Below are 27,940 nucleotides of genomic sequence, written 5' to 3'. Positions count from 1 at the left end.
CCAGTCTGGGCTATGCAGTGCCAGTTTGGGCTAGCCAGTGCCAGTGGAGGAGGACCTGTTTCCAGGCGAGCCTGCCATCCGGGTTCTGCAGCCTCGCTTTGGCCGGAGGGCGGGTCTATAAAAGGCGCGCTGGCAGTCGGCGTCCATTTGCTTTTGTGGCGCAGAGAAGGACGGCAGCAGGTCTGTAACCCGGGCTCAGGCGGCTTTGTGAGTGTCTGGAGGGGGGGAGGGAAGAGGCTTCGGAGACGACGGGTGAGGAGAGAAAAAGAAACTGTGGAACCGCGGCTCATTTATTCGGGTGGCGGGCGGGTTTTATCCGGCGTTTTAAGTAGGGGGGGGGGATGGGAGGGAGTGGGCGCCATGTTGTTGAGAGAGGAAGGCGTGCGGCGTGAGGAGAATTCGCAGCGGTGTTTTAAATTAGCGGGAGCTCGGCCTACTTTACCTGAAGTGAGGGAGAGGAAAGGTGGTGGTGGGCGGTTTGTACCGTCCGTCCCGGGTTGCTCTTCTCTGAAGCCCGGTGTTTGTTGACGAGGCCCCGCCGGTTGGGGCTGGGCCGGGCCTCCATTTTGTGCAGCCTGTTTTATTGGGGGCGGTGAATTGCGGTCCCTAGAACCCACGCTCGGTTTAAATAATGGCGGCACCAACCGCCGCCCTGCGCGCGGGCGCGCGCTCCACTTTCCTCACAGCGGGGTCGCGCTGTGCGTGCGCGCAATCCCCTCCCCCACTCCATGTGGCCGCTGCGCATGCTCCTGAGCTAACCTGATGGGTTGGAGCAGTGATTGGGGGGGTGGGGGTGGCTAGGATGTGACGCTCTGCTTTTCGCCGGCCCTATACCGGGGGGCGGGGATGGAGAGACAGACTAATAGTGGGGGAGGGTACTGGCGAGAACATAAGTAGGAGCTGGATTAGGCCACTGAGCAGCTCTGCTATTCAATATAATCATGACTAATCTTGGAACTCCACTCCACTTTCCTGCTCTATCCCTTAATTTCCAAAAATCTATCATGCTCTGTCTTGGATATACTCAATGACTGAGCATCCACAGCTCTCTGGTTTACAGAAATCTAAAGATTCTCAGCTGTTCAAGTGAAGAAATTTCTTCTCATCTCAGTCCTAAGTGGCTGACTGCTTATTCTGAGACTGACCCTGTGTTCTTTATTCATCAGCCAGAGGAAACATTTTCTCCGCATTAATCTAAAGCCCCATAAGAATTTTATATGCTTCAATGAAATCTCTTATTCTAAATTCATGGAAGACGGGTGCATTCTTTTCTCAGAAGACAATCCTCATCCCAGGAACCAGTTTAGTGAACCTTGATTGCACTCTCCAAGGCTACCTGTCCTTTCTTGGTTAAGGAGATCAAAACTGTTCACTACTCCATGCGTGGTCTCATCTAGGCCCTATGCAATTGCAGCAGGTCAGGGAGGTGGGGTGGATTAGAATAATGTCCAAAACTTATTTTAGGGGCCATAAATAGAACAGTGTCAGTAAGTCCAGTAGGAAGTTCCAGTGAATGGCTCACTACCACAAAGAGTAGTTGATCCAAACTGTAGATGCGTTTAAGGTGAAATTAGTTAAGCTCATGAAGAAAGGAATAGAAGGATATGTTAATACTGGCGGGCGAAGGCCTGTGTGATGCATAAATGCCAGCTTTGGCCTGTTCCTGTGTTGTAAAGTCATGGGTATGGGGGAAAATCTGAGTGAATTTGGCCTACACTGGAACATGGAGCTGTTGGTGCCAGGGAACCTGACCTCTTGTCTGCGCACCTGTCCTGTTCATGCATATTGCATGTCTGTGTACCCTGTAATATAGCACAGTGTACACAGTCAACATCAGCCTGGCAGCACCTGTGCTGCGCTGAAGATGGTGTAAGGAGGCAGAGGACACGAGTGCCTCCTTGTTAATTTTAGATATCCTACTTGGAGAACAATTTACATTTCAGTTGCAATGTTCGTGACCTCAGGACATCCCAAAGCAGTTAATAGTTCAAAGTGCTTTTGAAGTGTACTCTCCCTTGGTAGCTGTGTTTACTTTCTGATCTTTGTCATCAAACAAAATGGCCAGAAGGGAGTTGATCTTTATGCAGTGAGTTGTTAGGATCTGAAATGCACTGCCTGAAAGGGTGGTGAAAACCAATTCAATAATGATTTCCAAGGAAATAGGATTGGAAAAGATTTGCAAGGCTATGAGGAAAGAGCAGGGGGAGTGGGACTAACTGGATAGCCCTTTTAAAGTAGGTGCTGGGCTTAATGGCTGCCTTCATTTGGGCAATGAAACTCATCACTATGCATCAAAAGTGATTTAATTTATATTGTGTCTTCCATATCCGCAGGGGATCTTGAAGTGGAATTGCTGTTATGTGGGCAAAGGTTGCAGCTACTTTGTATCCAAGGTCCTGCAAATTGGTAGCTTATCTTGTGTTGAGAGGGCAGAGTGTTGTTGAATCTGGAGGTGTTAGCCTTCTGAAAGTGGAGGGTCATTACCGGGACTCCAGAAAAATGTGTCTAGTGCCTTTGGAGCATTTCTTGCATGAATGACCAGGCCTTTTGACTATTTCTAATGAATGTAAGCCATTACGGTAAATACCTGAAAAGTACTAAAATCTAACTCGCTTTTAAATGGTGAAAGTTGGCCTAATGCACAGTCCCATTTCAGGTCTTAAGTTTTCAGGATTCCTGTCTGTTGTGGTTGTTGTATTCAACAGTTTCCATCTTTCTTTCTAAGTTGTGCTGTACATGAGCCTATGTTAAATAAAGTAACTTGTATAGTGCCTTTGTTTTATTATGATATTCAAGGTGCTTCAGAGAGGATTATAAAATAAAATTTGGCACTGAGCCACATGATACTAGGGCAGATGACCAGAAGGTTGGTCTGAGATGAAAAGAGGACGAGAAGTTTATTTGGAGAGCTTTCTTCTTGGTGCAATTCGTCATAAATGTGTTTTGAGGTAGAAGTCAGGTTTTGTAACTGTTCACATGGCATTTATGATTTTAGAAAAATCTGAAGGGAAAGGACAAAGTGGCAAATCAAGCGCTGTTCAGCATGATACTAGTGCATGGGATTTAAAATTTTGCCTGTGCATATCGCATTTTCCAAAATGATACATGTACCCAGTAATTTTTCTTGACATGACCCATTTGCTTCATCCCATTCCTGGACTGCTCAGGATAATAAGGATTGCAGATGAGTCGTTTGTTCTGTTAAATGCTGGGTTTTCCCCTTCCCTCATGTCAGATTAGTTGAACAGGATACATTTTACCACTGCCTTTGACATTAATGGTAATTAGTTATTTTTCATTGTATATGAAATTTGTAATGGGACTTCAATGCATGAGCATGAAGTTTTCCGGTTGAGTTGTGTCTTGGCTGTATTAACTAACAAATCAGTGCAGCAAATTGCAGTAAAATGCAATATATATGGATTCATGTTAATGCATATATAACTTGTATAGGTCACAGTCAAAATGGTGGAAGCAGATCGTCCTGGAAAACTCTTCATTGGTGGTCTGAATACTGAAACAAATGAAAAGGCACTTGAATCGGTGTTTGGCAAATATGGAAGAATAGTAGAAGGTATGTGAAAATCAGAAGTTTAAGTTGGTGTTCCCTCTAAGCATTTAGCCAAGATGGCATGAGACTGAGGAAAGTAAATGCTCTCAGAAATGGCCAGTTGCTAAATTTGGCATGTGGAAATTCTGGACATTGTATTCAGAGGGAATGTTGCAGGGGCAAATTGTAATTTAAGTGTTAACACAAGAACGATGCAATAAAGTTGATTACCATCTTCTTCCTAAGAAGTTGAACTTCAGTTACACTGCCAACTCTACTTTCAGTATAGCACTTGATAATTTTTTAATTTCTGTTTAGTTCTGCTGATGAAGGATCGTGAAACAAATAAGTCAAGGGGTTTTGCTTTTGTTACTTTTGAAAGCCCAGGAGACGCGAGGGATGCAGCCAGGGATATGAATGGAAAGGTGAGATGTTAAAAATGTGTATTTCCAATTTGTTTCAAAGTTGTAACGTGATGCGAAATAATAGAGTTGTTCTCTGCCAAAACTGTGGACAAGACCTTTGGTTCAGTGTCAATAGAGCCAAGAAAGAATGACAAGTATGTAAAAATAAATGTAGCTGCTGGTGGTGTATGATTTGTCTTGTATATTAGCTGTGTTTTATTTCCACCCCTCTTGCTTTTAACCAGCAAGTGGATGTAATTTCTTTCTTGCACTTGATCAGATTTTGAATCTTTTTTTTCCCCCTCATTGTCAGTCATTTATGGCACAGAAGGAGGCTCTTTGGCCCATCAAGTTCATGGAGCTATCCAGTCAGTCCCACTCACCACTTGATCCTGGTAGCCCTGTAAATTTATTTCCTTCAAGTGGCCATCCAATTTCCTTTTGAAGTCATTGTCTGAGGGCAGCGAGTTACAGGTCATTACCACATGCTGTGTGTATAATATATAAAAAAAAAATTCTTCCTCACATTTCCGTCCTGCATCTCTTGCCCAAAACCTGCAATCTGTCTTCTAGTCCTTGTACCATTAGTTAATGGGAACAGTTTAACTTATCTAAGCCTGTCATAATCTTGTACGCCTCTATCAAATCTCCCCACAATCTCCTTTGCTCTAAGGAGAACAGCCCTAGCTTTTCCAACCTAACCTTGTAACTAAAATCCCTTATCCCGAGAACCATTCTGGTAAATCTCCTCTGCACCCTCCCAAGGAGCCTCACATACTTTAGATTTAGAGATACAGCACTGAAACAGGCCCTTCGGCCCACCGAGTCTGTGCTGACCATTAACCACCCATTTATACTAATCCTACACTAATCCCATATTCCTACCACATCCTCACCTGTCCCTATATTCACCTACCTATACTAGGGGCAATTTATAATGGCCAATTTACCTATCAACCTGCAAGTCTTTGGCATGTGGGAGGAAACCGCAGCACCTGGAGGAAACCCACGCAGACACAGGGAGAACTTGCAAACTCCTGAAGTGTGGGTAACCAGGACTGGATGCACTACTCCAGTTGGGGCCTAAACAGGGCTTTATAAAGGTTCAGCATAACTTCACTGCTTTTGTACTCTTGTCTATATATATATATTTAGTTAGTCAGTCCAGGAACCCATATGCTTCGTTCACCAGTCTCTCAGTATGTCCTGCATCCTCAAAGATCAATGCACATGCAACCCCAGATCCCTCTGTTCCTGCACACTTTTGAACTGTGCTATTAAGTATATATACTTCTGCCAAAATGCATCACCTCTCACTTGTCTTTTAAATTCTATCTGCCACCTGACTGCCCATTCTCCTTGCTCAAACACTAATAGCTGAAAGGAAAGGTAGACCACATACTTCTATGCCTCTTTTGTTGAATTGTCTGCCAGAAAGTACATGACAGGTCTTCAGTACGTATCTTTCTGCAGTACTTGGCTGAGACTTGACAGTATAGTCATTGAATCTGTGCCTGTTGCTGCTAATGCAATATGTTACTGCTGCAGTGAGCTGCTTTCATGTAATCTTTGAATATTGTGGACTTCAAATAGTGTTGTCTTAATAAAAAAAAAAATTGACTCGCTTATTTGAGGCTGCTAATTGCCTGTTTTGCTATACTGGTGTGCTAGAATACTTGCAACTTAAAAATATTAGGTTGCTGCAATATGATTATACTACTTGCAGCATCTGTTTTGTGTAAATTTTAAGCAGTGATGACTTTGCTGGCACTGATCATCAGAACTGATTTTTGCCTTCATTCCTCTAAGAAGTTCTGAGCTTTGTTACACAGCTGGAGTTATTAAGAATTACATCCAACAAGGTTTTTTTTAATATAGGTTTTGAATGCTATAAATGATTGATTGCAACTTGTTGAACTGCAGCCATTTAAGTTCAATGAACTGAAATTTATCTTGCACTTGAATCTGTGCACTGCATATGTTTACTATAGGTACAGCTCTTAAAATTCCTCAAGAGGACAGAGGGGGTCAGGTTCACAATGTCTTAGTTAAGGATTTGTAATGAAGACCACTGAATATATAACTGATTGCAAACACTGTAGTATGCCACGTAGAGTCTGCCTCATTGTCCTCCATACAATTGTGATGACCATTGGTGTTTTGTAACACGTGTGGTTCTGTAAAGCAAATCACAGTCAGCTGGCACATGAAGTTGAACAGACATGTATATATTAGGATCCTGTTGAAACCTTTATAGTTCCAAAGCAAAACACAGGGCTCTACTTGAGACCTTGGTATAATTTGTGGTCGGTACCTCTTGATCACAACTGACCCTTGAAGCACCCATTTAGTTGAATCCAGTCCTGAGTGCACTACAAACATTTTTATTACTCCCTCTCAATTTTTTTAAAGTCTTTGGATGGAAAACCCATTAAAGTAGAGCAAGCTACTAAGCCAGCATTTGAAAATAGTGGACGCCGTGGACCACCCCCACCCCCAAGAAGCCGTGGTCCTCCTAGGGGGATTCGAGGTGGAAGAGGAGGTAGTGGAGGAATGAGAGGTCCACCTCAAAAAGGTAAATGCCTGAAACAAACCATCTGTCAATCTGTAACATTACAAGAGGAAAGTAGTAAATCTATTGCACTCGTGTCTGGACAGTCACCACAACTAACTAAATTTCAGCATGAATCTGTCTGAAATTGCATTTTGCAAGTTATTTTGAAGAGAAATATAAATTGGGTAATCTAAATTTTGTATCAGTGAAAAATTTGAGTTAAGGGTGGGAAGTGGAGAGTAGAACAAGTAACACTGATATACTTAAAAAGGTATTACTCATGATCAGTCCCACATGCTTAGAGGACTTGGATGCAAGGAATTTGAGGTTAAAGCTTTATCTTAAACAGCAGTATGAAGCTTAAGTATTCAATTTTTGATGCCAATGCTTCAGTGTTATTGTATAATAGCTTCTCTTAAAACAAGTCTTTGGGAGCCAAGGTAAATGTAGGTTTTCAATCACATGCATGTAACTGATGCACTGTGTATCAGTGTTATGTGAAACTAGTGTATCTGTTGCATTTTAAAATGATTTCATCTAGAACTTTCTAGAGTTCTAGAAGAAATTAAGCACATTCTAAAATACAGGTTACTGATATCTCCATGATCCTTGCCGAAGCAATTCAACGAACTCGCAATGGAGAGTCTATCTTACCTGTTCAGTCATGTTCCATTGTAATGTCTACAGCATCTGCTGTTTCAGTATATGCTATGTTAACAAAAATTGCAATAATTGCATTGTTGATGGCACAAGTAGATTTTGCCACGCAGGTGAGCGCGGTGAATGGATTCAGGAGATAGAACAGTGCTACCTTAAGAGGAATGTACATTTCTTTAGGAGTCCTGACCCACGGGATGATATGGGAGCATACACTGGTAAGTTTGATGATATAGCTTTAGCACAGTGTTGTCCAATATGTTAACCATATGTGGCGAATTGAGAATCCAGATGTGGTAAATTTCAAATAGAGTAATAGTCATTTGGACGTGTGATTTCATAACTTGTATTTGCACAGTGTTATGCATGTATACTTTGACCTGTTTGTACATTTGGTAAAATTGTAAGATGAAAACCAGAGTGTAATAGTGCTTTAGTTTCTTTGTTACTGAATGCTGAGATGCGTAAATAAATATACTTGTGAAATACATATACCTGTAATGTGCATAGGAGTTTCTATTAAAATTACTGCATGTGGCCAGAATGACCTGTGGCTAGTCAGTGATTTCTATTGGACAACACTGCTTTAGTACCCACTGGAAATATGCCTGTAAAGTAATAGAAACAATCAATTTATATTTTGGATCAAATAGTTGATGTGGCCATAGACCTGTTTTATATTTTGGTTATATTTATACAAAATGAAACAAATCTGAAATAGATCTTAAGATTTTCGCAGAAAACTGTGAAGCTACCTAATTAAAAATATTAGTGTTGCATTTATTCAAAGTATAAATCCAGGGTGTGATATCCAATGTGGAAATGAAGAAATGCTACATTGTTTGTCTTTGATTTTTAAATCAATCTATGTATCTTAGTTATATCAGTGAAATATTTTCTGTATTAGGAGTTTTGAACTTAATGGAATGTTTTTCCTAATTAAGCTACAGTTGGGCCTGTTCCCAAAAGCAAGAAATGTAAAGTGACTCATTTAACTGAGAATTTAACTATTTTCAAGACTCCTGTTCTTTAAAAAGCATACCTATTCTATGTACTTGAAAACACAATTTCAAAATGCAAAACTGTTAAATTTATGAACAAATAGCTACAAGTGTGTATTTCTGTTAAAAGTCTCCTCCAGAGGGCCACCTTTGAAAAGGGGTCCCCCAGGGCGTGCAAATGGACCACCACCTAAAAGGCCTCTTCCTTCAGGGCCAATGCGAAGTGGAGGAATGGGTGGAAGAGGAAGTGGCTCAAGAGGTAAGAATTGTTTCACTGAATTATGTTAGTTTTTCCAATCTCTGCAGTGTAGGAATTTAGGTAACCCTGCTTTTTCCCCTTAGGACCTCCCTCACGTGAAAGGGACAGTTATGGTTCGCCTCCATCTCGCAGAGATATGATGCCATCCAGAAGAGATGATTATATTCTGAGAGAGGATTACTACAACAGCAGAGACAGGTAAAGTCTTTTCTCTGCTATGTGCAAGTAAATAGTTTGAAAGAGGAAAGGCCTAGGTTTGTTTAAGTGCACGAAACAACATTTTTGCCACCTTGCAAACCCATTTGAGATGTTCAGCCTCAGACAAGTCACTTGAATTTGCTACCTTCTGAAGCTGACATTGTAGCTAGCCTGTGTGCCTCTTGCAACAACTTGAGAGCTGGGGATTTTCTGCCTGCTTGTCTGTAGTCTGAAGGCAGCTGGCCAAGATATGCAAACATTTAGCTAATTTATTACAGCAGTGCTGCTAATAGTTCCACTATGCTATTGTGTTAGAATGTTGGATGATGAAGTAAATGCATGAAACTGTACTCTTGTACCATTTTGTTTATTGTAAATTTTAAGCAATGATGACTTCATTGGCACTGATCATAAGTGATATTGCTGCCTTTCCTCTAAGAAGTTCTGAGCTTTGTTGCACAGCTGGAGTTATTTTCTGGAGTTGCATCCAACAAGGGCTCTCGTCAGAAACTGGTTTTAAGTGTCATAATGGTTGGTTGTAGCTTTTAGCTATTCAAGTTCAATAAATTTAAACTTTTTTGTACTTGCAGGAATGTTAATCAGTATGCGTTTTCATCAAGCTAGCTACCTCTTGAGAAGGTGTATGCTCATAAGCATCTGACTGGTTTGCATAACTTGCACGTGGCTAATCACCCCTCATGCTATTGACTGGGTTTTAACAACATTTTTAAATGCTAATTGATTACACATCCCAAAGTTCAAGTCTCACTCCAGAGACTTCTGCACATAAGCAGAGAACAGCCAAAAAGAGATTTGATTAAAATCCTGAAGGGTTTAGATAGTTTTTCTTTACTGTTCCCAATGGCGAAAGGATTAGTAACCAGATAGCGAAGAATTAAGGTGACTGACAAAAGAATCAGAGGCAGCATGGCAAACTTGTTCATGCAATAAGTGTTTGGGATTTTGATTTGCACTGCTTGATGCAGTGGATGCGGATTCAAAAGGTAATTGGACAACTATTTGAAGAAAACAATTGCAGGACTAGGAGGATAGAGCGGAACAGTGGGACTAACTGGATTGCTGTTTGAAAGTCACTGCAGGTTCACTGAGGCGAATGGCCTCCTTTTACTCGCCAGATTTAAGTTAATTTGGCAGGTGGGGGCAGAGGGAGGGAAGAGGAGGAATATGTATTGGCTTTGGATTGCATTATATGCTAGAAATTGCCTAGTGGACTGTACATAGGCATTTTTTACTTAAGAGTTGGCCCCTCAGTCTTGGATATTGAAACTTTCACTGTCTTGAAATTGCTCTTAGTAGATCAGCTCAAATGTTTCTGCAGCCATATTTGTAGATAAGTTTGTAGCTTGGAATCAGCCATGTTTGTGCTGGCTCCTTGCTAGAATCAAACTAATCCCACTGTTTTCTCCTCCCTGTAGCTTTTGTATCTTTCTCTGCCTCAGATTTTTTTTTTTAAACCATAAGATGCAAGGGTCTCTGCCTCAACCACTACCTGTGGCATGGCATTAAAATGTTCTCTTAAACTGTATAGGAACCATAGATGCAGATATTTGAAGCTTTAATTATTTTGCTTATTAGTGAGCTTTAATTTCTCAACTTTTGGGCCAACAGAATTTTTTGCATCTGACTAGATTTCTTTTTCACCCTTTCCACACTAGTGATTTCCCTTCTAATAGTCATCTTCTACTTTGTAGTTATTCGAGCAGAGATTATCCAAGTTCCAGAGATACAAGAGATTATGGTCCACCACCAAGGGATTCCTACAGTTCTCGTGAATATTCTCACTCTGGACGTGATGATTATGGATCTCGAGGATACAGGTAGGGGCTGGTATTGAACTAGCAATTTGAAACCAGTTGATTAAATTGGCGTTTGAATTATCAAACCATTTTAATGGCTGATTTCAATTACAGTGATAGAGATGGATATGGTGGGCGTGAGCCACGTGACTATTACAACGATCGTCCAAGTGGTGGCTCCTACAGAGATTCCTATGATGGCTATGGTAAGATGGCAACTGACTTGTGTTGTGTCAGCTATTATGCTGTAGATAATTAAATTTGACTTGACAAGAATAACAAGGGTATAATTTTTCTAATTTGGATGGTTTTGTCTTACATAAAATGTTCAGTGTAATGTCTTTGAACTTCAAGCAGTTTATTTCAACAGTGATAAACCCCAGTTGAAAGCAAATGACAGTTGAAATCCACAGCAAAACAAATGAACTTCAAAAAAGAGCTCAAGCTTGCTGGCGAGCAATATCCGTCAAACAAAATGGCTAGCCATTTGAGAAAATACATATTCAACTTTATAATCAAATAAAATCAGTAACATGTGCACACCAAAACCTAAAGGCTGGAAATATTTCTGCATAATCTCCCCATTCGTTGCTGGAAGAATGACAAATGTGAGACACTACCAAAATGAGTTAAGTCTTGCATTTCAAAAACTTCATTCCTTTGCTCAAATGATCCCCAGTGATGGGAGCATCTCATTGCTGCAAGTGCAATCAGTTTTTAAAAATGCAAATTTCAACAAAGCTGCAGTAAGTGAGTAGATCTTATAAAATGTAAGGAATATTTCAAACGTTTCCATATGACCTGACCATTGACCCTGCAGGTAACTCACGTGGCGCTCCACCTGCACGAGGGCCCCCACCATCTTACAGTGGAAGTGGTCGTTACGATGACTACGGCAGCAGCTCTCGGGATGGATATGGTGGAGGCCGTGATAACTACAGAAGTGAAACTTACTCAAGTAGCCGCAATGATCGCGTTGGTAGGCAAGATAGAGGTCCAGCTCTTCCAATGGAAAGAGGCTATCCCCCACGCGACTCATACAACAGCTCGAGCCGTGGAGGAAGTCGTGGATCAGGGCGCGGCGGAAACCGCTACGACAGGGGCAGTGGCCGAAGCAGATACTAAAACTGAACTTGATATATAACCATGGACGAAAAAAGCCCTTGCTCTTAGTGCTGTTATTTTCCTTACTGAAACACAACAGACAAATTGAGGTGAAAGGACTGTCGAGTGCTTTCCACACAAGCAGATTTTGAAAATTTAATTTTGGTTTGCTGTTTCATTGTTAGTTTCTTGTTTTTTAAAAAAAAAAGTCAGTTTGTACATTCTAGTGGGAATGGTGCAGAGACTGGTTAAACATGAAAAAAAAGTTAATGTTATAACAGTGCTACTGTCTGTGGCTTTTTCCATACGTAAATATGGATATATAGAACTAGATCTTGCTTTGTTGCACCAGTGCTATTGTGAAATAAAGACTGAAACTTTTTCAGTGAAACATGTATGTTGTTTAACCAAACTCCTTTTTGGGGGGGGGGGGGTGGTGGTGGGGGGAGATTGGGGGGGAAATACAAAGCAAAACATGCTTTTTACAAATGGGACGGAAAAAATGTCCAGCCAACTCAATTCACCTAACAGCAAGCAATGGCGATGAACCATTCATAAACTGCCCAATGAAACCTTGCAATTTCAAAATATACCAGTTATATTTCAGTCTCCTCCAGTTACAGATCAACTTTCAACCTCAAAAGCTCCAGTCACAGCTGACTCTGAAGCAAGCTGGTTTAAAAAAAAAAAAATCAAATCATCAGCAGTGAGTATCTTTAAAAGTGATTTTTGTTTTAAAGTTCTGGCTTAAAATGGATACAAATCTTAAAAATTTCCCAAATGTCATTAAAGCACTTTTATGACTCAATTTTCTGCAAGTGTAGTGTCTCACCTTAAAAGGAATTTGCTATGGTTTTAAGAATTGAACATCAAGACCTGCAATGGCCTGTCACAAAAAAGCCGGAGACTTAGGAAAGGCAGTTGAATCTAGGACATTCTCAGCCGATTCAAAGGGCCATTTTAATGTGAAAAGAGCAACTCCGGTAAGCAACGCAAACCTTATTTTATGTTACCTACTAAATGAAACCTGTGGTTACATAAGGAAGCACATCGTTCACCAATCATAACTCCATGTTGAATTTCCACAAAGTGGCATTATGTAGGTAAACAACAAACAATATTGTTACCTACTAAATGAAACCTGGTTACATAAGGAAGCACATCGTTCACGAAATATAACTCCATGTTCAGTTTAAACAAAATGGAATTGTGTAGGTGAGCAGCAAAATCCTTAAGTTACCTACTAAATGAAACTGGTTTTCATAAGGAAGCCCATCGATCACCAAATAGTCATCCTACTGTTCGATTTTAAAAATGAAATGGAATTCTGTATGGTATCGCAAAACTCAGACCTGCAAAGCAAATTTTCTGAACCACGTTGGACAAATACTGAATCCTCAGCAGCATCAGTGGACTGGATGGCCTACGGAAAGTGTAAATTGTGATCTGTCAATGATTTTAAGTTTAAATATTTTGCATAGAAGTAACAGATTTGTAAAGCATCAGTATTGAGTTGGCTTTGTCATACAGTGTAAACTAATGGAAGTATTTTTTACAGGATGAGAATATAGAGTAAGTTTGTTTTTGGAAATATTGGCATGTGGAATTCTTTGCCAGCTGGAGATTGTACCCTCGGCCTACGAAAAATGGAGAATCACAACTAACCAGGTACACTTGCTTTTTCTTTTTATGGCTTGTTGAGGTTTTTGGTATCGGAGGGAAAATCCTACATGCTAAGTTTCTCATCTACTGAAAAATAGCCAAATTGAAGGCACTATTTGTCCCCCAGAATAAAACACTAAACCAGGTTTCTTTTAAACAACAAAATTAACTAGTAAACTAAGTCTTAAACAATGAGAACTCTGAAAGGATTCTTCCTAACCCTAATGTGCACACATGTTTAAAAATAGTTAACTGGGGGAAAAGACTTCTCTCTTTACAATTGTTTCTTAGGAATAATAACTGGGTTGTAGTGTTCTGGTAGGATATTTCTGGATCAGTTAGGTGTCCAGAGTTGAAAGGCCAGATGCCACTCTAAGTCTCTCCAGGCGAGGTTAATGAACAGTCTGATGGGTAGGCTTTCAGCAAATTGTCTGCAGCAGATGTCGCAAATCTTTCTGCAAAAGGGTGTAGCAACAGGTCTGCTTGGGTTTTGAAATAGCAAACTAGCAGTAGAAACTTTCTTGAGTTTTCAGGATCTCCCAAAACATGAGGCAACAGGAATCACTTGAGGCAGAGATTTTTCAGAGACTGGAGGCAATAGGAATTTGCTACCTTTTTAAAAAAATGTAGGGTTTCCTCTTAGCAAAGGAGCCTTTCTACACAGCGCAGCAACTCCTTTTCCTGGGTCTTTTCCCCTCTAGGCAGACTGCAGCGAACACCTTAAATGTAGAATTTCTTTTTACAGAAATCCATCTTGGAGAGTAGGTTTCGTTTCCTCTGGTCTGCAAACACTGGTCCCAGCCAGCTCACTGCTAGCTGTTTACAGCTCCCTGGTCTTTTTCAGTTTTGCAGTGTGAAACTAAAACCTGCAATCAAGTCATGTGACGGTCACAAATCTTCCTGTCATTTCCCTGTTGAGCTGCTTGGAAATGGGTGCCCTGCAGTCTATGCACTCAGTTCACACCAAGTTTCAGCATTCAATGTTCACAAAAAATCCTTTCTCAGTCTTAAAAGCATGCAATTCTTAGTTTTCAAATTAAAATAAAAACAAACCTTATGATACTTCACTATTGTGGGCACATGAGTACAGGAGGAATGCCTGAAACTCCCCTATGTAGAGGAAGGGAAGATATGAACCATGGATAAGAGCTTACTGTTTTGTGTAGATAAGAATACTGAATAGTGCAAAATAAATCATTTAACAGACAATACTCTTGGGGTAAAGAAAAAGTGCCCAATAACCATTTGCAATAAATTAAGCTACAAGAGTTCACTTATTCTTTTACAGTATACCAAACATCCTTAAGAATTGGAAATTTTTGTATGCACGGTACTTGATCATTTTTGGTCCCCTTAATCTAGCATCCTGTGGGCTCGGTGCTTTTATTCTCTGGTGTTTAAGGCATTGGCCATAATGAAGGAATCCTTTAGATTAGTTTTTGCAGGACTGGAAGCGAGCACATGGGTAATATGGAAGATTGCACATGAAAACCTCAAACTAAATGCTTTGACAATGAGAATTTGAGTTAAGGCAAGTCGTTTTTAATGTTCAAGAATGAACATTTGGCCAAAAAGATACAATAAATTGCATTAGCACAGAGGTTGAGAAAGTAGTAGTGGAATAATAAATTTCAGTTCCCATGTTTGGTGCTGCAATTTAAACGATTTTTAGAGATACAGCACTGAAACAGGCCCTTTGGCCCACCGAGTCTGTGCTGACCATCAACCACCCATTTATATTAATCCTACACTAATTCCATATTCCTACCACATCCCCACCTGTCCCTATATTTCCCTACCACCTACCTATACTAGGGACAATTTATAATGGCCAATTTACCTATCAACCTGCAAGTCTTTGGCATGTGGGAGGAAACCGGAGCACCCGGAGGAAACCCACGCAGACACAGGGAGAACTTGCAAACTCCACACAGGCAGTACCCAGAATTGAACCCGGGTCGCTGGAGCTGTGAGGCTGCGGTGCTGACCACTGTGCCGCAAGTATTATAGTGTATTGATCAAGCCATGTTTGAAATATATTAAACTCTGATCTAAAATGAGTATACATGAATTGGAGAGAGTGCACAGAGCAAGAAAATAAAGGGTACAGTAGTAGGAAAAGCTAGAATTTGAGGAGATGTTTTACCAAGCTATTTTTTTGAGATACAGCACTGAAACAGGCCCTTCGGCCCACCAAGTCTGTGCTGACCATCAACCACCCATTTATACAAATCCTACATTTAATCCCATATTCCCTTCCACATCCCCACCTTCCCTCAATTCTCCTGCCTGCACTAGGGGCAATTTACAATGGCCAATTTGCCTATCAACCTGCAAGTCTTTGGCTGTGGCAGGGAACCGGAGCACCCGGCAGATACTCGCGCGGTCACGGAGAACTTGCAAACTCCACACAGTCAGTACCCTGAACCAAACCTGGGTCACTGGAGCTGTGAGGCTGCAGTGCTAACCACTGCTGCCCCAATTTTGAGGTGTGATTAGCAGGGTGAATAAGGGGAAACCGGTGGATGTAATAGCTTTTGGATTTTCGCAAGGCTTTCGATAATGTGCTACAAGAGATTACTAAAAGATTAAGGCTCATGGAATTAGGGTTAAATGTAATGGCTGAAACTGAGAATTGGTTAATAGACAAAAAATAGTAGGAATAAAATGGGTGATTTTTGGAGATAGCAGGGTGCACCTAGTGGTCTATTGGAAGAATCAGTGCTTGGGTCTGAACAATCTATATTGATTTAATTGAGGGAACCAAATGTAATGTATTCAAGTTTACTGATACAAAGCTAGGTGGAAAAGTCAGTTGAGAAGGAATGAGGCTGCAAAAGAATGTAAGTAAGTTGTCAGTCATAACAGCACAGGAGGCCACTCAGCCCTCCGATGACATGCTACCCCTCTAGAGCAATTCAGTCAGTCCCATTTACCCCACTATCCCTATAGCCCTGCGACTTTTCCCTCAAGTGCCCATCCAATTTCCTTTTGGAATGTGATCATTTCTGTTTCCACCACCTTTGTAAGCAGAATTTTTCAGGTCAACTACTGCTTGTCTGTATGTATTAAAAAATCTTCCTCACATCCACCTGGCATCTCTTGCCCAAACCTTAAATGTGTCCCCTTGTGCTGTCAGCCATTTGGAACAGCTGTTCTTTGTTTACCTTATCTAAACTATTTTGTACACCACTAGCACATCAACTCTCTTCTCACCAAAGAGAACACCCCAGCTTCTCCAATCTAACTTTGTAGCTAAAATCCCTCATCCCTGGAACCATCCTCTGCACCCTCGGAAGGACCCTCACATCCTTCCTAAAGTGTGGTGACCAGAACTGGACACCATACTCCAGCTGTATCCTAACCAGAGCTATATAAAGGTTCACAAACTTCATTGATTTTGTACTCTATGCCTCTACTTATGAAGCCCAAGATCCCATTTGCTTTGCTAGCCACACTCAATGTGTCCTACCACCTTCAAAGATCTATGCACATGCACCTCCAGTCCTTCTGTCCCTGCACAATCTTCAGTACTGTGCCATTGTTGCTTCACCCTCTCCCTTCTGCCAAAATGTATCACCTCACATTTGCCCATTCTGCTAGCCTGTTTTTTTTTTTTTGGTTCATTCATGGGATGTGGGCAGCACTGGCCCTTCAGCCCACCAAGTCAGCATTTATTGCCCATCCCTAATTTCCCTTGAGAAGGTGGTGGTGAGCTGCTGCCTTGAACTGCTGTAGTCCATGTGAGGTAGGGACACCCACTGCTGTTAAGAAGGGAGTTCCAGGATCTTGACCCAGCAACAATGAAAACAGTAATGTAGTTCCAAGTCAGGATGATGTGTGACTTGGAGGGGAACTTGCAGGTGGTGTTCCCATGCATCTACTGCCCTTGTTCTACTACGTGGTAGAGGTCACTGGTTTGGAAGGTACTGTCTAAGGAGGCGTGAGTTGCTGCTGTGCGTCGGTGGAGAGAATGAATGTTTGAGGATGGGGTGCCAATCAAGCAGGCTGCTTTGTCCTGGATGGTGTCAAGCCTCTTGAGTGTTGTTGGAGCTACACCCATCCAGGCAAGTGGAGAGTATTCCATCACACTCCTGACGTGCCTTGTAGATGGTGGACAGTCTTTGGGGAGTTAGGAGGTGTTGCTCTCCACAGAATTCCCAGCCTCTGATCTGCTTTTGTAGCCATGGTATTTATATGGCTACTTCAGTTCAGTTTCTGGTCAATGGTAGCTGATAGTGGGGGATTCAGCGATGGTAATGCCATTGAATGTCAATGGGAGATGGTTAGCTTCTCGTGTTGTAGATGGTCATTGCTTGACACTTGTGTGGCACAAATGTTACTTGCCACTTATCAGCCCAAGTCTGGATAGTGTCCAGGTCTCCCTGCATTTCTACATGGACTGCTTCAGTATCTGAGGAGTCGAGAATGGTGCAATCATCAGCGAACATCCCCACTTCTGACCTTGTGATTTGAAGGTAGGTCACTGATGAAGCAGCTGTAGATGGTTGGGCCTAGGACACTACCCTGAGGAACTCCTGCTGTGATGTCGTGGAGCTCAGATGATTGACCTCCAACAACTACAACCAGTAAAGCATTTTTCCCCCTGATTTTCATTGACTTCAGTTTTGTTAGGGCTCCTTGATGCCATACTCAGTCATGTCTTGATGTCCAGGGCAGTCACTCCTGCCTCACCTCTTGAGTTCAGCTGTCTTGTCCATGTTGGAACCAAGGCTGTAATGAGATCAGGAGCTGAGTGGCCCTGGCAGAACCCAAACTGAGCTTCAGAGTCAACAACGCTTCCATCACTTTACTGATTGAGAGTAGACTGATGGGGTGGTCATACTCATACAGCACAGAAACTGGCCCTTCGGCCATCAAGCACCTACCTCTTCTAATCCAGTTTTCCAGCACTTGGCCCGTAGCCTTGTATGCTGTGGCATTTCAAGTGCTCATCTAAATACTTTGTACCTGTTGTGATGGTTCCTGCCTCTACCACCTCTTCAGGCAGTGCGTTCCAGATTTCAACCACCCTCTGGGTGAAATAATTTTTCCTCAAATCCCATCTAAACCTCTTGTCCCTTACCTTAACTCTATGCCCCCTGGTTCTTGACCCCTCCGCTAAGGGAAAAAGTTTCTTCCTATCTAATCTATCAATGCCCTTCATAATTATGTATACCTCTAGCAGGTCTCCACTCTGCCTTCTCTGCTCTAAGGAAAACAACCCTAGCCTTTTCAGTCTCTCTTCATAGCTAAAACGCTCCAGCCCAGGCAACATCCTGGTGAATCTCCTCTGCACCCTGTCCAGTGCAGTCACATCCTTCCTATAGTGTGTTGCCCAGAACTGTACACTGTACTCCAGCTGCGGCCTAACTAGCATTTTATACAGCTCCATCATAAACTCACTGCTCTTATGTTCTGTGCCTCGACTGATAAAAGCAAGCATCACATATGCCTTCCGAGCCACCTTATCTACCTGTACTACTGCCTTCAGTGATTATGGACGAGTATACCAAGGTCCCTCTGTACTTCCTAGGGTCTTACCATCTGTTGTATATTCCCTTGCCTTGTTAGTCCTCCCAAAATGCATCTCCTCACACTTCTCAGGATTAAATTCCATTTCCCATCTTATCAGCCCATCTATATTGTCCTGTAATCTAAGGCTTTCCTCCTCACTATTTACAACACCAATTTTCATGTCATCTGCAAACTTACTGATCACACCTCCTATATTCCCATCTAAATCATTAATGTACAGTACAAACAGCAAGGGTCCTAGCAGTGATCCCTGCAGTACACCACTGGTCACAAACTTCCACTTGCAGAAACAAATCTTGACCATCACCCTCTGTCTCCTGCCACTAAGCCAATTTTGGATCCAATAGCCAAATTGTCCTGGATCTCATGGGGCCCTTACCTTCTTAACCAATCCCCCATGTGGGACCTTATCAAAAGCCTTACTGAAGTCCATGTAGACTACATCAACTGCTTTACCCTCATCTACACGTCTAGTCGCCTCCTCGAAAAAGTCAGTTTGTTAGACACTATCTCCTCCTGACAAAGCCATGCTGACTGTCCCTGATTAATCCCTGCCTCTCCAAGTGGAGATTAATCCTGTCCCTCAATATATTCCAATAGTTTCTCAACCACTGTTAGACTCACCAGCCCGTAATTACCTGGTTTATCCTTGCTACCCTTCTGGAATAATGGTACCACATTTGCTGTCCTCTGGTACCTCACCTGTGACCAGAGAGGATTTGAAAATTAGTGTCAGCCCCTGCGATCTCCTCCCTTGCCTCAGATAACAGCCTGGGATACATCTCATCTGGGCCTGGGGATTTATCCAATTTTAAGCCTGCTAAAACAATTAATACTTCCTTTCAATACTAATGTTCAAGTATATCACAATCCCCCTCCATGATCTGACACCTACATCGTCCTTCTCCATAGTGAAAGCATGAAAAGTAATCATTTAAAACCTCACCTAATCCTTCGGCTCCACACACAGATTGCCACTTTGAGCCCTACTCTTTCCCTGCTTATCCTCTTGCCCTTAATATACTTGTAAAATGTCTTAGGATTTTCCTTTATCTTATCTGCCAGTGTTTTTTCACGTCGTCTCTTCGCTCTCCTAATTACTGTTTTAAGTACCCCCTACACTTTCTATATTCATCTAGGGCCTCTGCTGTTTTCAGTGCTCTGAATATGCTATAAACTTTTTTCCTGATGCAATCCTCTATATCCCTTGACATCCAGGGTTCCCTGGACTTGTTGGTCCCACCCTTCACCTTAACAGGTACATGTTGGCTGAGTTCTCTTTCCTTTTTGAATGACTCCCACTGGTCTGATGTAAACTTTCCTACAAGTAGCTGCTCCCAGTCCATTTTGGCCCGATCCTGTTTTATAATACTGAAATCGGCCTTTCCCCCAATTCAGTACCTTTTTATATCCAGTCCATCTTTGTCCTTTTCCATAACTACATTAAATCTTAGTTATGGTCACGATCCCTGAAATGCTCCCCAACTGACACTTATAACACTTGTCCAGCTTCATTCCCTAGGATTAGGTCCAGTAGTGCCCCTTGTAGGACTTTCTACGTACTTGCTCAAAAAGCTCTCCTGTGTGCATTTTAAGAATTCCGCCCCATTTAGCCTTTTTCACTAAGACTATCCCAGTTGATATTGGAGTTGAAATCCCCCTATTATTACCCTATTATTTTTATGCCTCAGATTTGTCTACATATCTGCTCTTCTATCTCTCCCTGACTGGCCTGTATTACACTCCCAGCTGAGTGATCGCCCCCTTTTTTGTTTAGGTTCTACCCAAATGGCCTAATTTGAGGAACCTTCTAAGATATCATCCCTCCTTACTGCAGTAATTGACTCCTTGATCAACAGTGCAATACCACCACCTCTTTTACCCCCTCCCCTGTCGCATGTGAAGATTCTATACCCTGGAATATTGAGCTGCCAGTCCTGCCCCTCCCTCAACCATGTCTCTGATAGCAATAATATCATAATCCCATGTGCTAATCAATGCCCTCAATCCATCTGCCTTAGTAAGACTCCTTGCATTAAAATAGATGCAATCCAACCTTGCATTATTCACTTGTGTCTTAACAGGTTAATATTTGCTCTGCTGTCCAGATTGACTCAGTTTCTCTTCTATATTTGACTGTGCATCACCCCCTACTGTACCTTCACTCTGTATCCCATCTCCCTGCCAAATTATTTTAACTCCCCTCCCCCCCCCCCCCCCCCCACCAAAAACATTCTGGTTCAACCTCTCCAACTTGTACAGGTCCCACCTTTGGGTTGGACTTTCCTGCTTTGTGTTTAGGACATACCTGGGCAATTTTCCACATTGCAGGGTAGATGCCAGTGTTGTAGCTGTACTAGAACAGCTTGGCTAGGGGTGTGGCAAGTTCTGCAGCGCAAGTCTTCAGTACTATTGCTGGAATATTGTCAGGTCCCATAGCCTTCGCAGTATCCAGTGCCTTCAGTTGTTTCTTGATATCACGTGGGGTGAATAGAATTGGCTGAAGTCTGGCATCTGATGCTGGGGACTTCAGGAGGAGACCAAGATGGATCAACAACTCTTGTGCTTCTGGTTGAAGAATGTTGCAAATGCTTCAGTCTTAGATTTCGCATTGATGTGCTGGGCTCCCCCATCATTTGAGGATGGTGATATTTGGAGCCACCTCTTCCAGTTGACTTAATTATCCACCACTATTCATGACAAGATGTGCCAGGACTGCAGAGCTTAGATCTGATCTGTTGATTATGGGATCACTTTGCTCTGTCTATCGCATGCTGCTTATGCAGTTTGGCACGCAAGTAGTCCTGTGTTGTCGCTTCACCAGGTTGATACCTCAATTTGAGGTATGCCTGGTGCTGCTCCTGGCATGCCCTCCTGCACTCTTCATTGAACCAGGGTTGGTCTCCTGGCTTAATGGTAGTGGTAGAGTGGGGGATATGCCGGGCCATGAGGTTACAGATTGTGGTTGAGTACAATTCTGCTGCTGATGGCCCACAGCGCCTCAAGGATGTCCAGTTTTGCATTGCTAGATCTGTTCGAAATCTATCCCATTTAGCACGATGGTATGGTATCTCAATGTGAAGGCCGGACTTCGTCAACACAAGGACTGTGCGGTGGTTACTCTTACCAATACTGTCATGGACAGATACATCTTCAGGCAGATTGGTGAGGACGAGGTCAAGTATGTTTTTCACTCTTGGTTCCCTCACCACCTGCTGCAGACCCAGTCTCTATCAGTTATGCCCTTTAGGGCTCAGTCAGTAGTGGTGCTACCGAGTAACTTTGTGATGGACATTGAAGTCCTCCATCTAGAGTACATTCTGTGCCCTTGCCACCCTCAGTGCTGGAGGAGTGTTGATTCATCAGCTGAGGGAGGGTGGTAGGTGGTAATCAGTGTCTGTTCCTTGCCCATGTTTGACCTGAGGCCATGCTACTTCATGGGGTCTGGAGTCGATGTTGAGGACTCGAAACATTTTCCTCCTGACTATATACTGCTGTGCCAGTGGGACAGGACATATCTGGGGATGGTGATGGCAGTGTCTGGGACATTGTCAGTTATGGTTGTCAGGCTGTTGCTTGACAAGTCTGAGACAACTCTCCCAACTTTGGCACAAGCCCCAGATATTAGTAAGGAGGACTTTGCAGGGTTGACAGGGCTGGGTTTGCTGTTGTTGTTTCTGGTGCCTGGGTAGATGCTGGTGGTCTGTCCAGTTTCATTCAATTTTATTGACTTTGTAGCAGTTAGATGCAACTGAGTGGCTTGCTAGGCCATTTCAGAGGGCAGTTAAGAGTCAACCACATTGCTGTGGGTCTGGAGTCACATGTAGGCCAGACCAGGTAAGGACAGCAAATTTTCTTCCCTAAAGGTCATTAGTGAACCAGATGGGTTTTAATAACAATGAACAATGGTTTCATGGCCATCATTCAAGTAGCTTTTAATTCCAGAGTTATTAATTGATTTCAAATTCCACCTTCTGCTGTGATGGGATTTGAACCCATGTCCCCAGAGAAATACCCTGGGTGTCTGGTTTACTAGTCTATTGAATATACCACTACACCACCACCTCCCCTTATGTCCTTTTATAGTTGATAGGTGTCATCCTGTTTGCTAATCCTGTAGGTTTGCTATCATTGTTAAATTTTGAAATTTTACTCTGTAGTCTAATATCCAAGTCGTTTATGTAAATCAAAGATAAATGGTGATCCTCCCTTTCTGACCCTTGGGATAACACTGTATGCATCCTCCAGTCTGGAAAAACAGCCATTTATTGCAACTTGCTGTTTTCCCTGAGCCAGATTGTTATCCAAGCTGACACTGGCTCTTGCATTGATCCTCAATTTTGTTAACCAGACTCTTGTGTAGTACTTTGTCAAATGTTTTCTTAAAATCCATGTAGCTAACATCCAACACTTCCCCTCAAAAAAAATTATTTTGTTTATTCAAACAATCTGCCTCTTATAAATTAGTGCTGGCTCTCCTTAATTAGCTCAAATCTCTAAGTGCATTTTTTTCCCCTTGGATGAGTTTCACTAGCAAGGTCAATATTTGTTTCTATTACTAGACTAATACCTAGAATGGGTGGCTGTCTTACAAGGAAAGCTTGGACAGGCTATGCTTGTATCTTTTGGAATTTAGAATAGGAGGTGACTTGATTGAGTGGTCTTGACAGGGTGGATGTAGAAAGGATGTTTCCCCTTGTGCGAGAATCGAGAACTAGGAGTCACTGTTTAAAAATAAGGGGTCGCCCATTTAAGACGAGAAATTTTTTGAGGGTTGTGAGTCTTTGGAATTCTCTTCCTCAAAAGACGGAAGCAGAGTTTTTGAATATTTTTAAGGCAGAGGTAGATAAATTCTTGAGCAAGGGGGTGGAAGATTATTGAGGGTAGGTGGAAATGTGGAGTCATCAGTTCAGCCACGAACTTATTGAATGGCAGAGCAGGCTTGAAGGGTGAGTGGTCTACTCTTAATTTGTATGTTTGTATCCCAATTGCCCTTGGTGGTGTACCACCTTCTTGAACTGCTGCAGTCCATGTGATGTAGGTATGCCCACAGTGCTGTTGAGGGAGTTCCAGGTTTTTGTCCATATCCCTCAATGCTTTACCCTAACGCAAAGCTGTCAGTGGACACAGTAGCTGCAGTCTTGGGAAAGAGGTTGACATATCAATGACCTGAAATTGAGTTCTGATAAAAGGTCATCAATCTGTACGGTTAACTTTTTTTTCCACACATGCTGTCTAATTTGAGTTACCAGCATTTTCTGTTTAAGGGTTGAGATGAATTCAGGTGGAAGGAGGCTTGTGGAGCATAAACACTGGCCTAGACAAGTGACCCCACCTGTATGTAATTTGCTACTCTTGGTGTAGAGCTGACAGTTAAAGCTGTTCAAAGGGTGATCAAATGTTTTGAACTGTGGTTTAAAATAGAGGACTAATGCATTGAAGGCTTTCTGAATGCAGATGCACAGCAGGCTGCAACTGAGGGTGGTTTTTTGTGGGTTGAATGGGTCACAAGACAGTTGAGAACAATAAATGACCATGTGTAGCAAATATAAGTCGGTGCAGGTGTCTTTTTTAAGGTAGGATCTCAACCTCCCTGTAGTGCCAAGCATTTGAGACCAAAAGTCAAGTTCCATTGAAGTTGCTTGGAGGCTTTGGTCGTGTTTTGCTGTGCCTAGTGAATTTACTGTGTAGCAGAGAAATTGAACATCAAACTCCCCAGATGCCTGTTAACTTGTGGTGCTGCACTGTAAAGTGCAAGAAAATTCAAGCTTAATTCTATGCTGTTAGCTGAGATCAGCTAGAACAACAGTAGGCATACTGTAATCCGCTTTAGTACCACTGGGTGTGGGAGGCAACATCAGCTGCATCCTGCTCCTTTTGGCAGAAATTTCTGACTAGCTGTATGCAAAAATGTCTGGCACGGTCAAGATTGGTTTTGAGTGTAATATTTCCTGTGATTCAACAGCCTGCAAGTTATCTTGAGCAGGATATGTCTAATCAAATGAAACCATATGCCAGCAAAAGGTGGTTAGCGTAGTTGGCAGATTGGGATGAGGACACCACCATTAAACTAGCAGGAAAAATCAGTAATGTGCAAGGCATAAAACTGAAGATAACTGCAAGCCACTGCAGGATAATGGGTTATTAACGGAGAAAGATTTTCAACTATAGGTACCAAAACTAATTCATTTTTTTTTTTGCAGATCAAAATGGCATCTGGATTTGAACTGTGGTTATCAAAAAATACTGAAAGCAAACAGTGGAGCAGCATACATGGAGCAGTGTGGAGTGTGTAACCTTGAATATTTAAGACTGAAAGCATAAACTGCCTTTAAAAATGTAGCATTCTGTAGTACTGTGGTCATTAAATTTAACAGTGAGCAGAAAGGTATATTAAAGAATGGTCAGTTGAACAAATTAGTCAGAAGGCTGCAGTGGTTAATAGAATTGTACCCCACCATGAGTGTCATTTTAGGAGAAGTAGTAGTGAAAACTTTCCTTCAGACTTCTGAACATATTTTATATATTGGATGGAAAGTGCACTGGCTTATGCAGTTCATCTATTTGAAGTTTTTTTTGAGCATCGACACGTCTAACTTGACATCAGACGCTGATAGACTGGCTGTGTATTTTATGACTATATTGATCAGCATGCAGGCTTTTTATTGGCATACCCCTACAGTGGTTTGGCTGAGCATAGCAAATACAAGACTAGCCCATTGCACTTGGAAATAGAAACAAATGTGCAGATCCACTGCATCACCTGAAATGTGTATTGATGTTGCCAACTTCAAGGTGTTAATACTTTAGTGTGTATAGCTGCTGTGTCTTTGATTTTGGGGGTGGGCTGGTGGGTGTTGCATAACCATAGCACTTTACATTGAGGCCATTTCTGAGTGCAACAGCCCACATCTAGAGAACTGAATACAGTTTTGCTCTCGTTTTAAGGAATGACATGCATGTCTTTGAGGAGGTAGTGAAGGTTCACTGGATTGATCCTAGGATAAGGGTTGTCCAGTGAGAGGAGTTTGAGTAGAATAGGCTGATACTCATTTATAAGAATGAGGTGTGATTTCATTGAAATAGAAAATTCTGCAGGCTTGATGGAGTAGATGCTGAGAGGCTGTTTCCTCTGGCATCTCACAATATGGATCACCCAGTGAGATGGGAAATTTATTTCTCAGGGTTGTGACTCTTTAGAATTCTGAGCATCCACACCCTCTGGGTAGTCATTGAGTATATTCAAGACTGAAATGGATGTTTGGACACTAAGGGAATTGGGGGATATGACTGGAAAGTAGAGTTGAAGTTCAGCCCTGATTTTATTGAATGGCAGAGCAGGCTCAATGCATTATGTCTTACCCATACTTGTGTTCTACTGCTGGGAATCTTCACCCACTGGCCAATCACTGCTCCATCAGTCAGCTGAATCAGCAAAGTCATAGTATTGACAACACCGATCAAGCAGCAGAACCTATTCACTGCTCAGTTTGGGTTCTGCTATGACCATGTGGTTCTAGCCTTCATTAAAATCTTGGTCCAATTGTGGATGAAAGTGCTGAATTCCAGAGGTGAGGGTGAGTGTGACTGCCCTTGACATCAAGGCAGCATTCAACAGTTAATGGCATCAAGGAGCCCTACTAATATTGAAATTGGGGAAACTCTCCACTGGCTGGAGTCACATTTGGCACAAAGGAAGTTGGTTGTGGTTGTTGGAGACCAATCATCTCAGCCCCAGGACATCACTGCAGGCATTCCTCAGGGCAGTGCCCTTGGTCCAACCATCTTCAGCTACTTCATGACCTCTCCATAAGGTTGGAAGTGGGGATGTTTGCTGATTCACATACTGAAAAGCAGAATGCCTACTTGCTGCAAGACCTGGACAACATTCAGTTTTGGGTTAAGTGGCAAGTAACGTGCCACACAAGTGCCAGGCAATGACTATCCAAGAAAATTTAGCCACCTCCTTGGCATCCAGTGACATTACCATTGAGCTTCCCACCATAACCATCCTGGTTTGCCATTGGTCAGAAACTAACCTGGACTAGCCACATAAATACAGTGGCTCCAAGTGCCGGTCAGAGGTTGGGTATTCTGCATTGTGTAAATAGCCCCTTGACACTCCAAAACCTTTCCACCATCTGCAAGGCAGTGTTGGAATACTTTCCACTTGCCTGGATGAGTGCTGCTCTACCAATTTTTGTTACGGTCCCACGCTAGGTTATAAACAAGATTGGGGTAATATACTAGTATGGATTGAGAATTCGTTAACGGACAGAGCAGGAATAAATGGGTTATTCTCAGGATGGAAGGCTGTTACTAGTACGGTACTGCAAGGATCAGTATTTGAGCCACAGATGTTCACAACCTATATAAATGATTTAGATGTGGGGACCAGTTGTAATATTTTCAAATTTGCTGATACAAAACTAGGTGGGAATGTAACTTGAGGAGGATGCAGACAGGCTTCAAGTGGATTTAGGCTAAGTGGGCAAGAACATGGTAGATGGAATGTAAGTGTGAAGTAGAAAAAACAAAGACAATATTTCTTAAATGGTGAGAGGTTGGGAAATGTTGGTGTCCTTGTTCATCAGTCACTAAAAGGTAGTATGTAGGTGTAGAACGCAATTAAGGCAAATGTTATGTTGGCCTTTATTGCAAGGGTATTTTAGTACAGGAGTAAAGATGTCTTGCTGCAATTGTGTAGAGTCTTGGTGAGACCACACCTGGAGTAATGTGTATGGTTTTGGTCTCTTCTAAAGAAGGATATACTTGCTTATTGAGTGCATTGGAGGTTCACTAGACTAATTATTGGGATGGTGGGATTGTCTTGAGAGATTGAGGAAACTGGGCCTACCAATCTCTGAATAAGGGTTAGGCCAGTTAAAACTGAGATGAGGAGGAATTTCTTCATTCAGAGGGTGGTGAATCTTTGGAATTCTGTACCCCCAGAGGACTGGAAGTTTCGCAGCATGTTCAAGACAGAAATCGCTAGCTATCTGAAGACAAATGGTATAAAGGGGTTTGGAGATAGCTGGTTTGTTCTGTTGCAACCAAGGTGGGAGGAGTGCACTGTTTGTTCTCGTTCCACTTCTCCATAGGTTACAACATGTATTTAAATTTTTTCACTTACTGTTATGCTCAATTATAGATTCTGGTGTTTTATTTTGAAATAAAATAAAGTTTTATTAACAAA

At 42.1% G+C, this 27,940-nt stretch overlaps 1 protein-coding gene and 2 non-coding genes across 5 annotated transcripts; all 3 read left to right on the top strand.

Moving 5' to 3' along the window:
* The first annotated feature begins 116 nt into the window (after window positions 1–116).
* rbmx (RNA binding motif protein X-linked) lies at window positions 117–27,940 on the top strand. 3 transcript variants are annotated; one of them, XR_010976418.1, is made up of 11 exons: window positions 117–180; window positions 3,454–3,574; window positions 3,869–3,975; window positions 6,367–6,529; window positions 7,279–7,383; window positions 8,297–8,425; window positions 8,509–8,623; window positions 10,336–10,461; window positions 10,555–10,646; window positions 13,103–13,212; window positions 24,948–27,940. XR_010976418.1 is itself a non-coding variant. In XM_068047089.1 (10 exons), the coding sequence occupies exons 2-10, from the start codon at window positions 3,466–3,468 to the stop codon at window positions 11,563–11,565; spliced, it is 1,251 nt and encodes a 416-aa protein (XP_067903190.1). In that variant the 5' UTR covers window positions 117–180; window positions 3,454–3,465; the 3' UTR covers window positions 11,566–11,939. The 3 variants fall into 3 exon arrangements, 2 of the variants coding, with proteins under 2 accessions (XP_067903190.1, XP_067903191.1); XM_068047089.1 differs by lacking the exons at window positions 13,103–13,212; window positions 24,948–27,940 and adding an exon at window positions 11,261–11,939; XM_068047090.1 differs by lacking the exons at window positions 7,279–7,383; window positions 13,103–13,212; window positions 24,948–27,940 and adding an exon at window positions 11,261–11,939.
* Window positions 5,704–5,776, top strand: LOC137377970 (small nucleolar RNA SNORD61). Its single transcript, XR_010976536.1, has one exon. It is a non-coding gene; the product is annotated as a small nucleolar RNA SNORD61 (small nucleolar RNA).
* Window positions 9,007–9,075, top strand: LOC137377971 (small nucleolar RNA SNORD61). The gene has a single exon (XR_010976537.1). It is a non-coding gene; the product is annotated as a small nucleolar RNA SNORD61 (small nucleolar RNA).

This window comes from Heterodontus francisci, chromosome 15 (genome assembly GCF_036365525.1).
Source record: "Heterodontus francisci isolate sHetFra1 chromosome 15, sHetFra1.hap1, whole genome shotgun sequence".
NCBI classification, from domain to species: domain Eukaryota; kingdom Metazoa; phylum Chordata; class Chondrichthyes; order Heterodontiformes; family Heterodontidae; genus Heterodontus; species Heterodontus francisci.
Note: the sequence above shows the minus strand (reverse complement) of the source record. Positions and strands in the feature narration are given on the sequence as shown.

Bases quoted from the DNA above. Each gene is read 5' to 3' on its own strand.
- rbmx (XM_068047089.1), top strand. From the start codon at position 3,466: ATGGTGGAAGCAGATCGTCCTGGAAAACTCTTCATTGGTGGTCTGAAT. The intron at 3,575-3,868 runs GTATGTGAAAAT...ATTTCTGTTTAG, and splicing joins ATATGGAAGAATAGTAGAAG to TTCTGCTGATGAAGGATCGT. The intron at 10,647-11,260 runs GTAAGATGGCAA...TTGACCCTGCAG, and splicing joins AGATTCCTATGATGGCTATG to GTAACTCACGTGGCGCTCCA.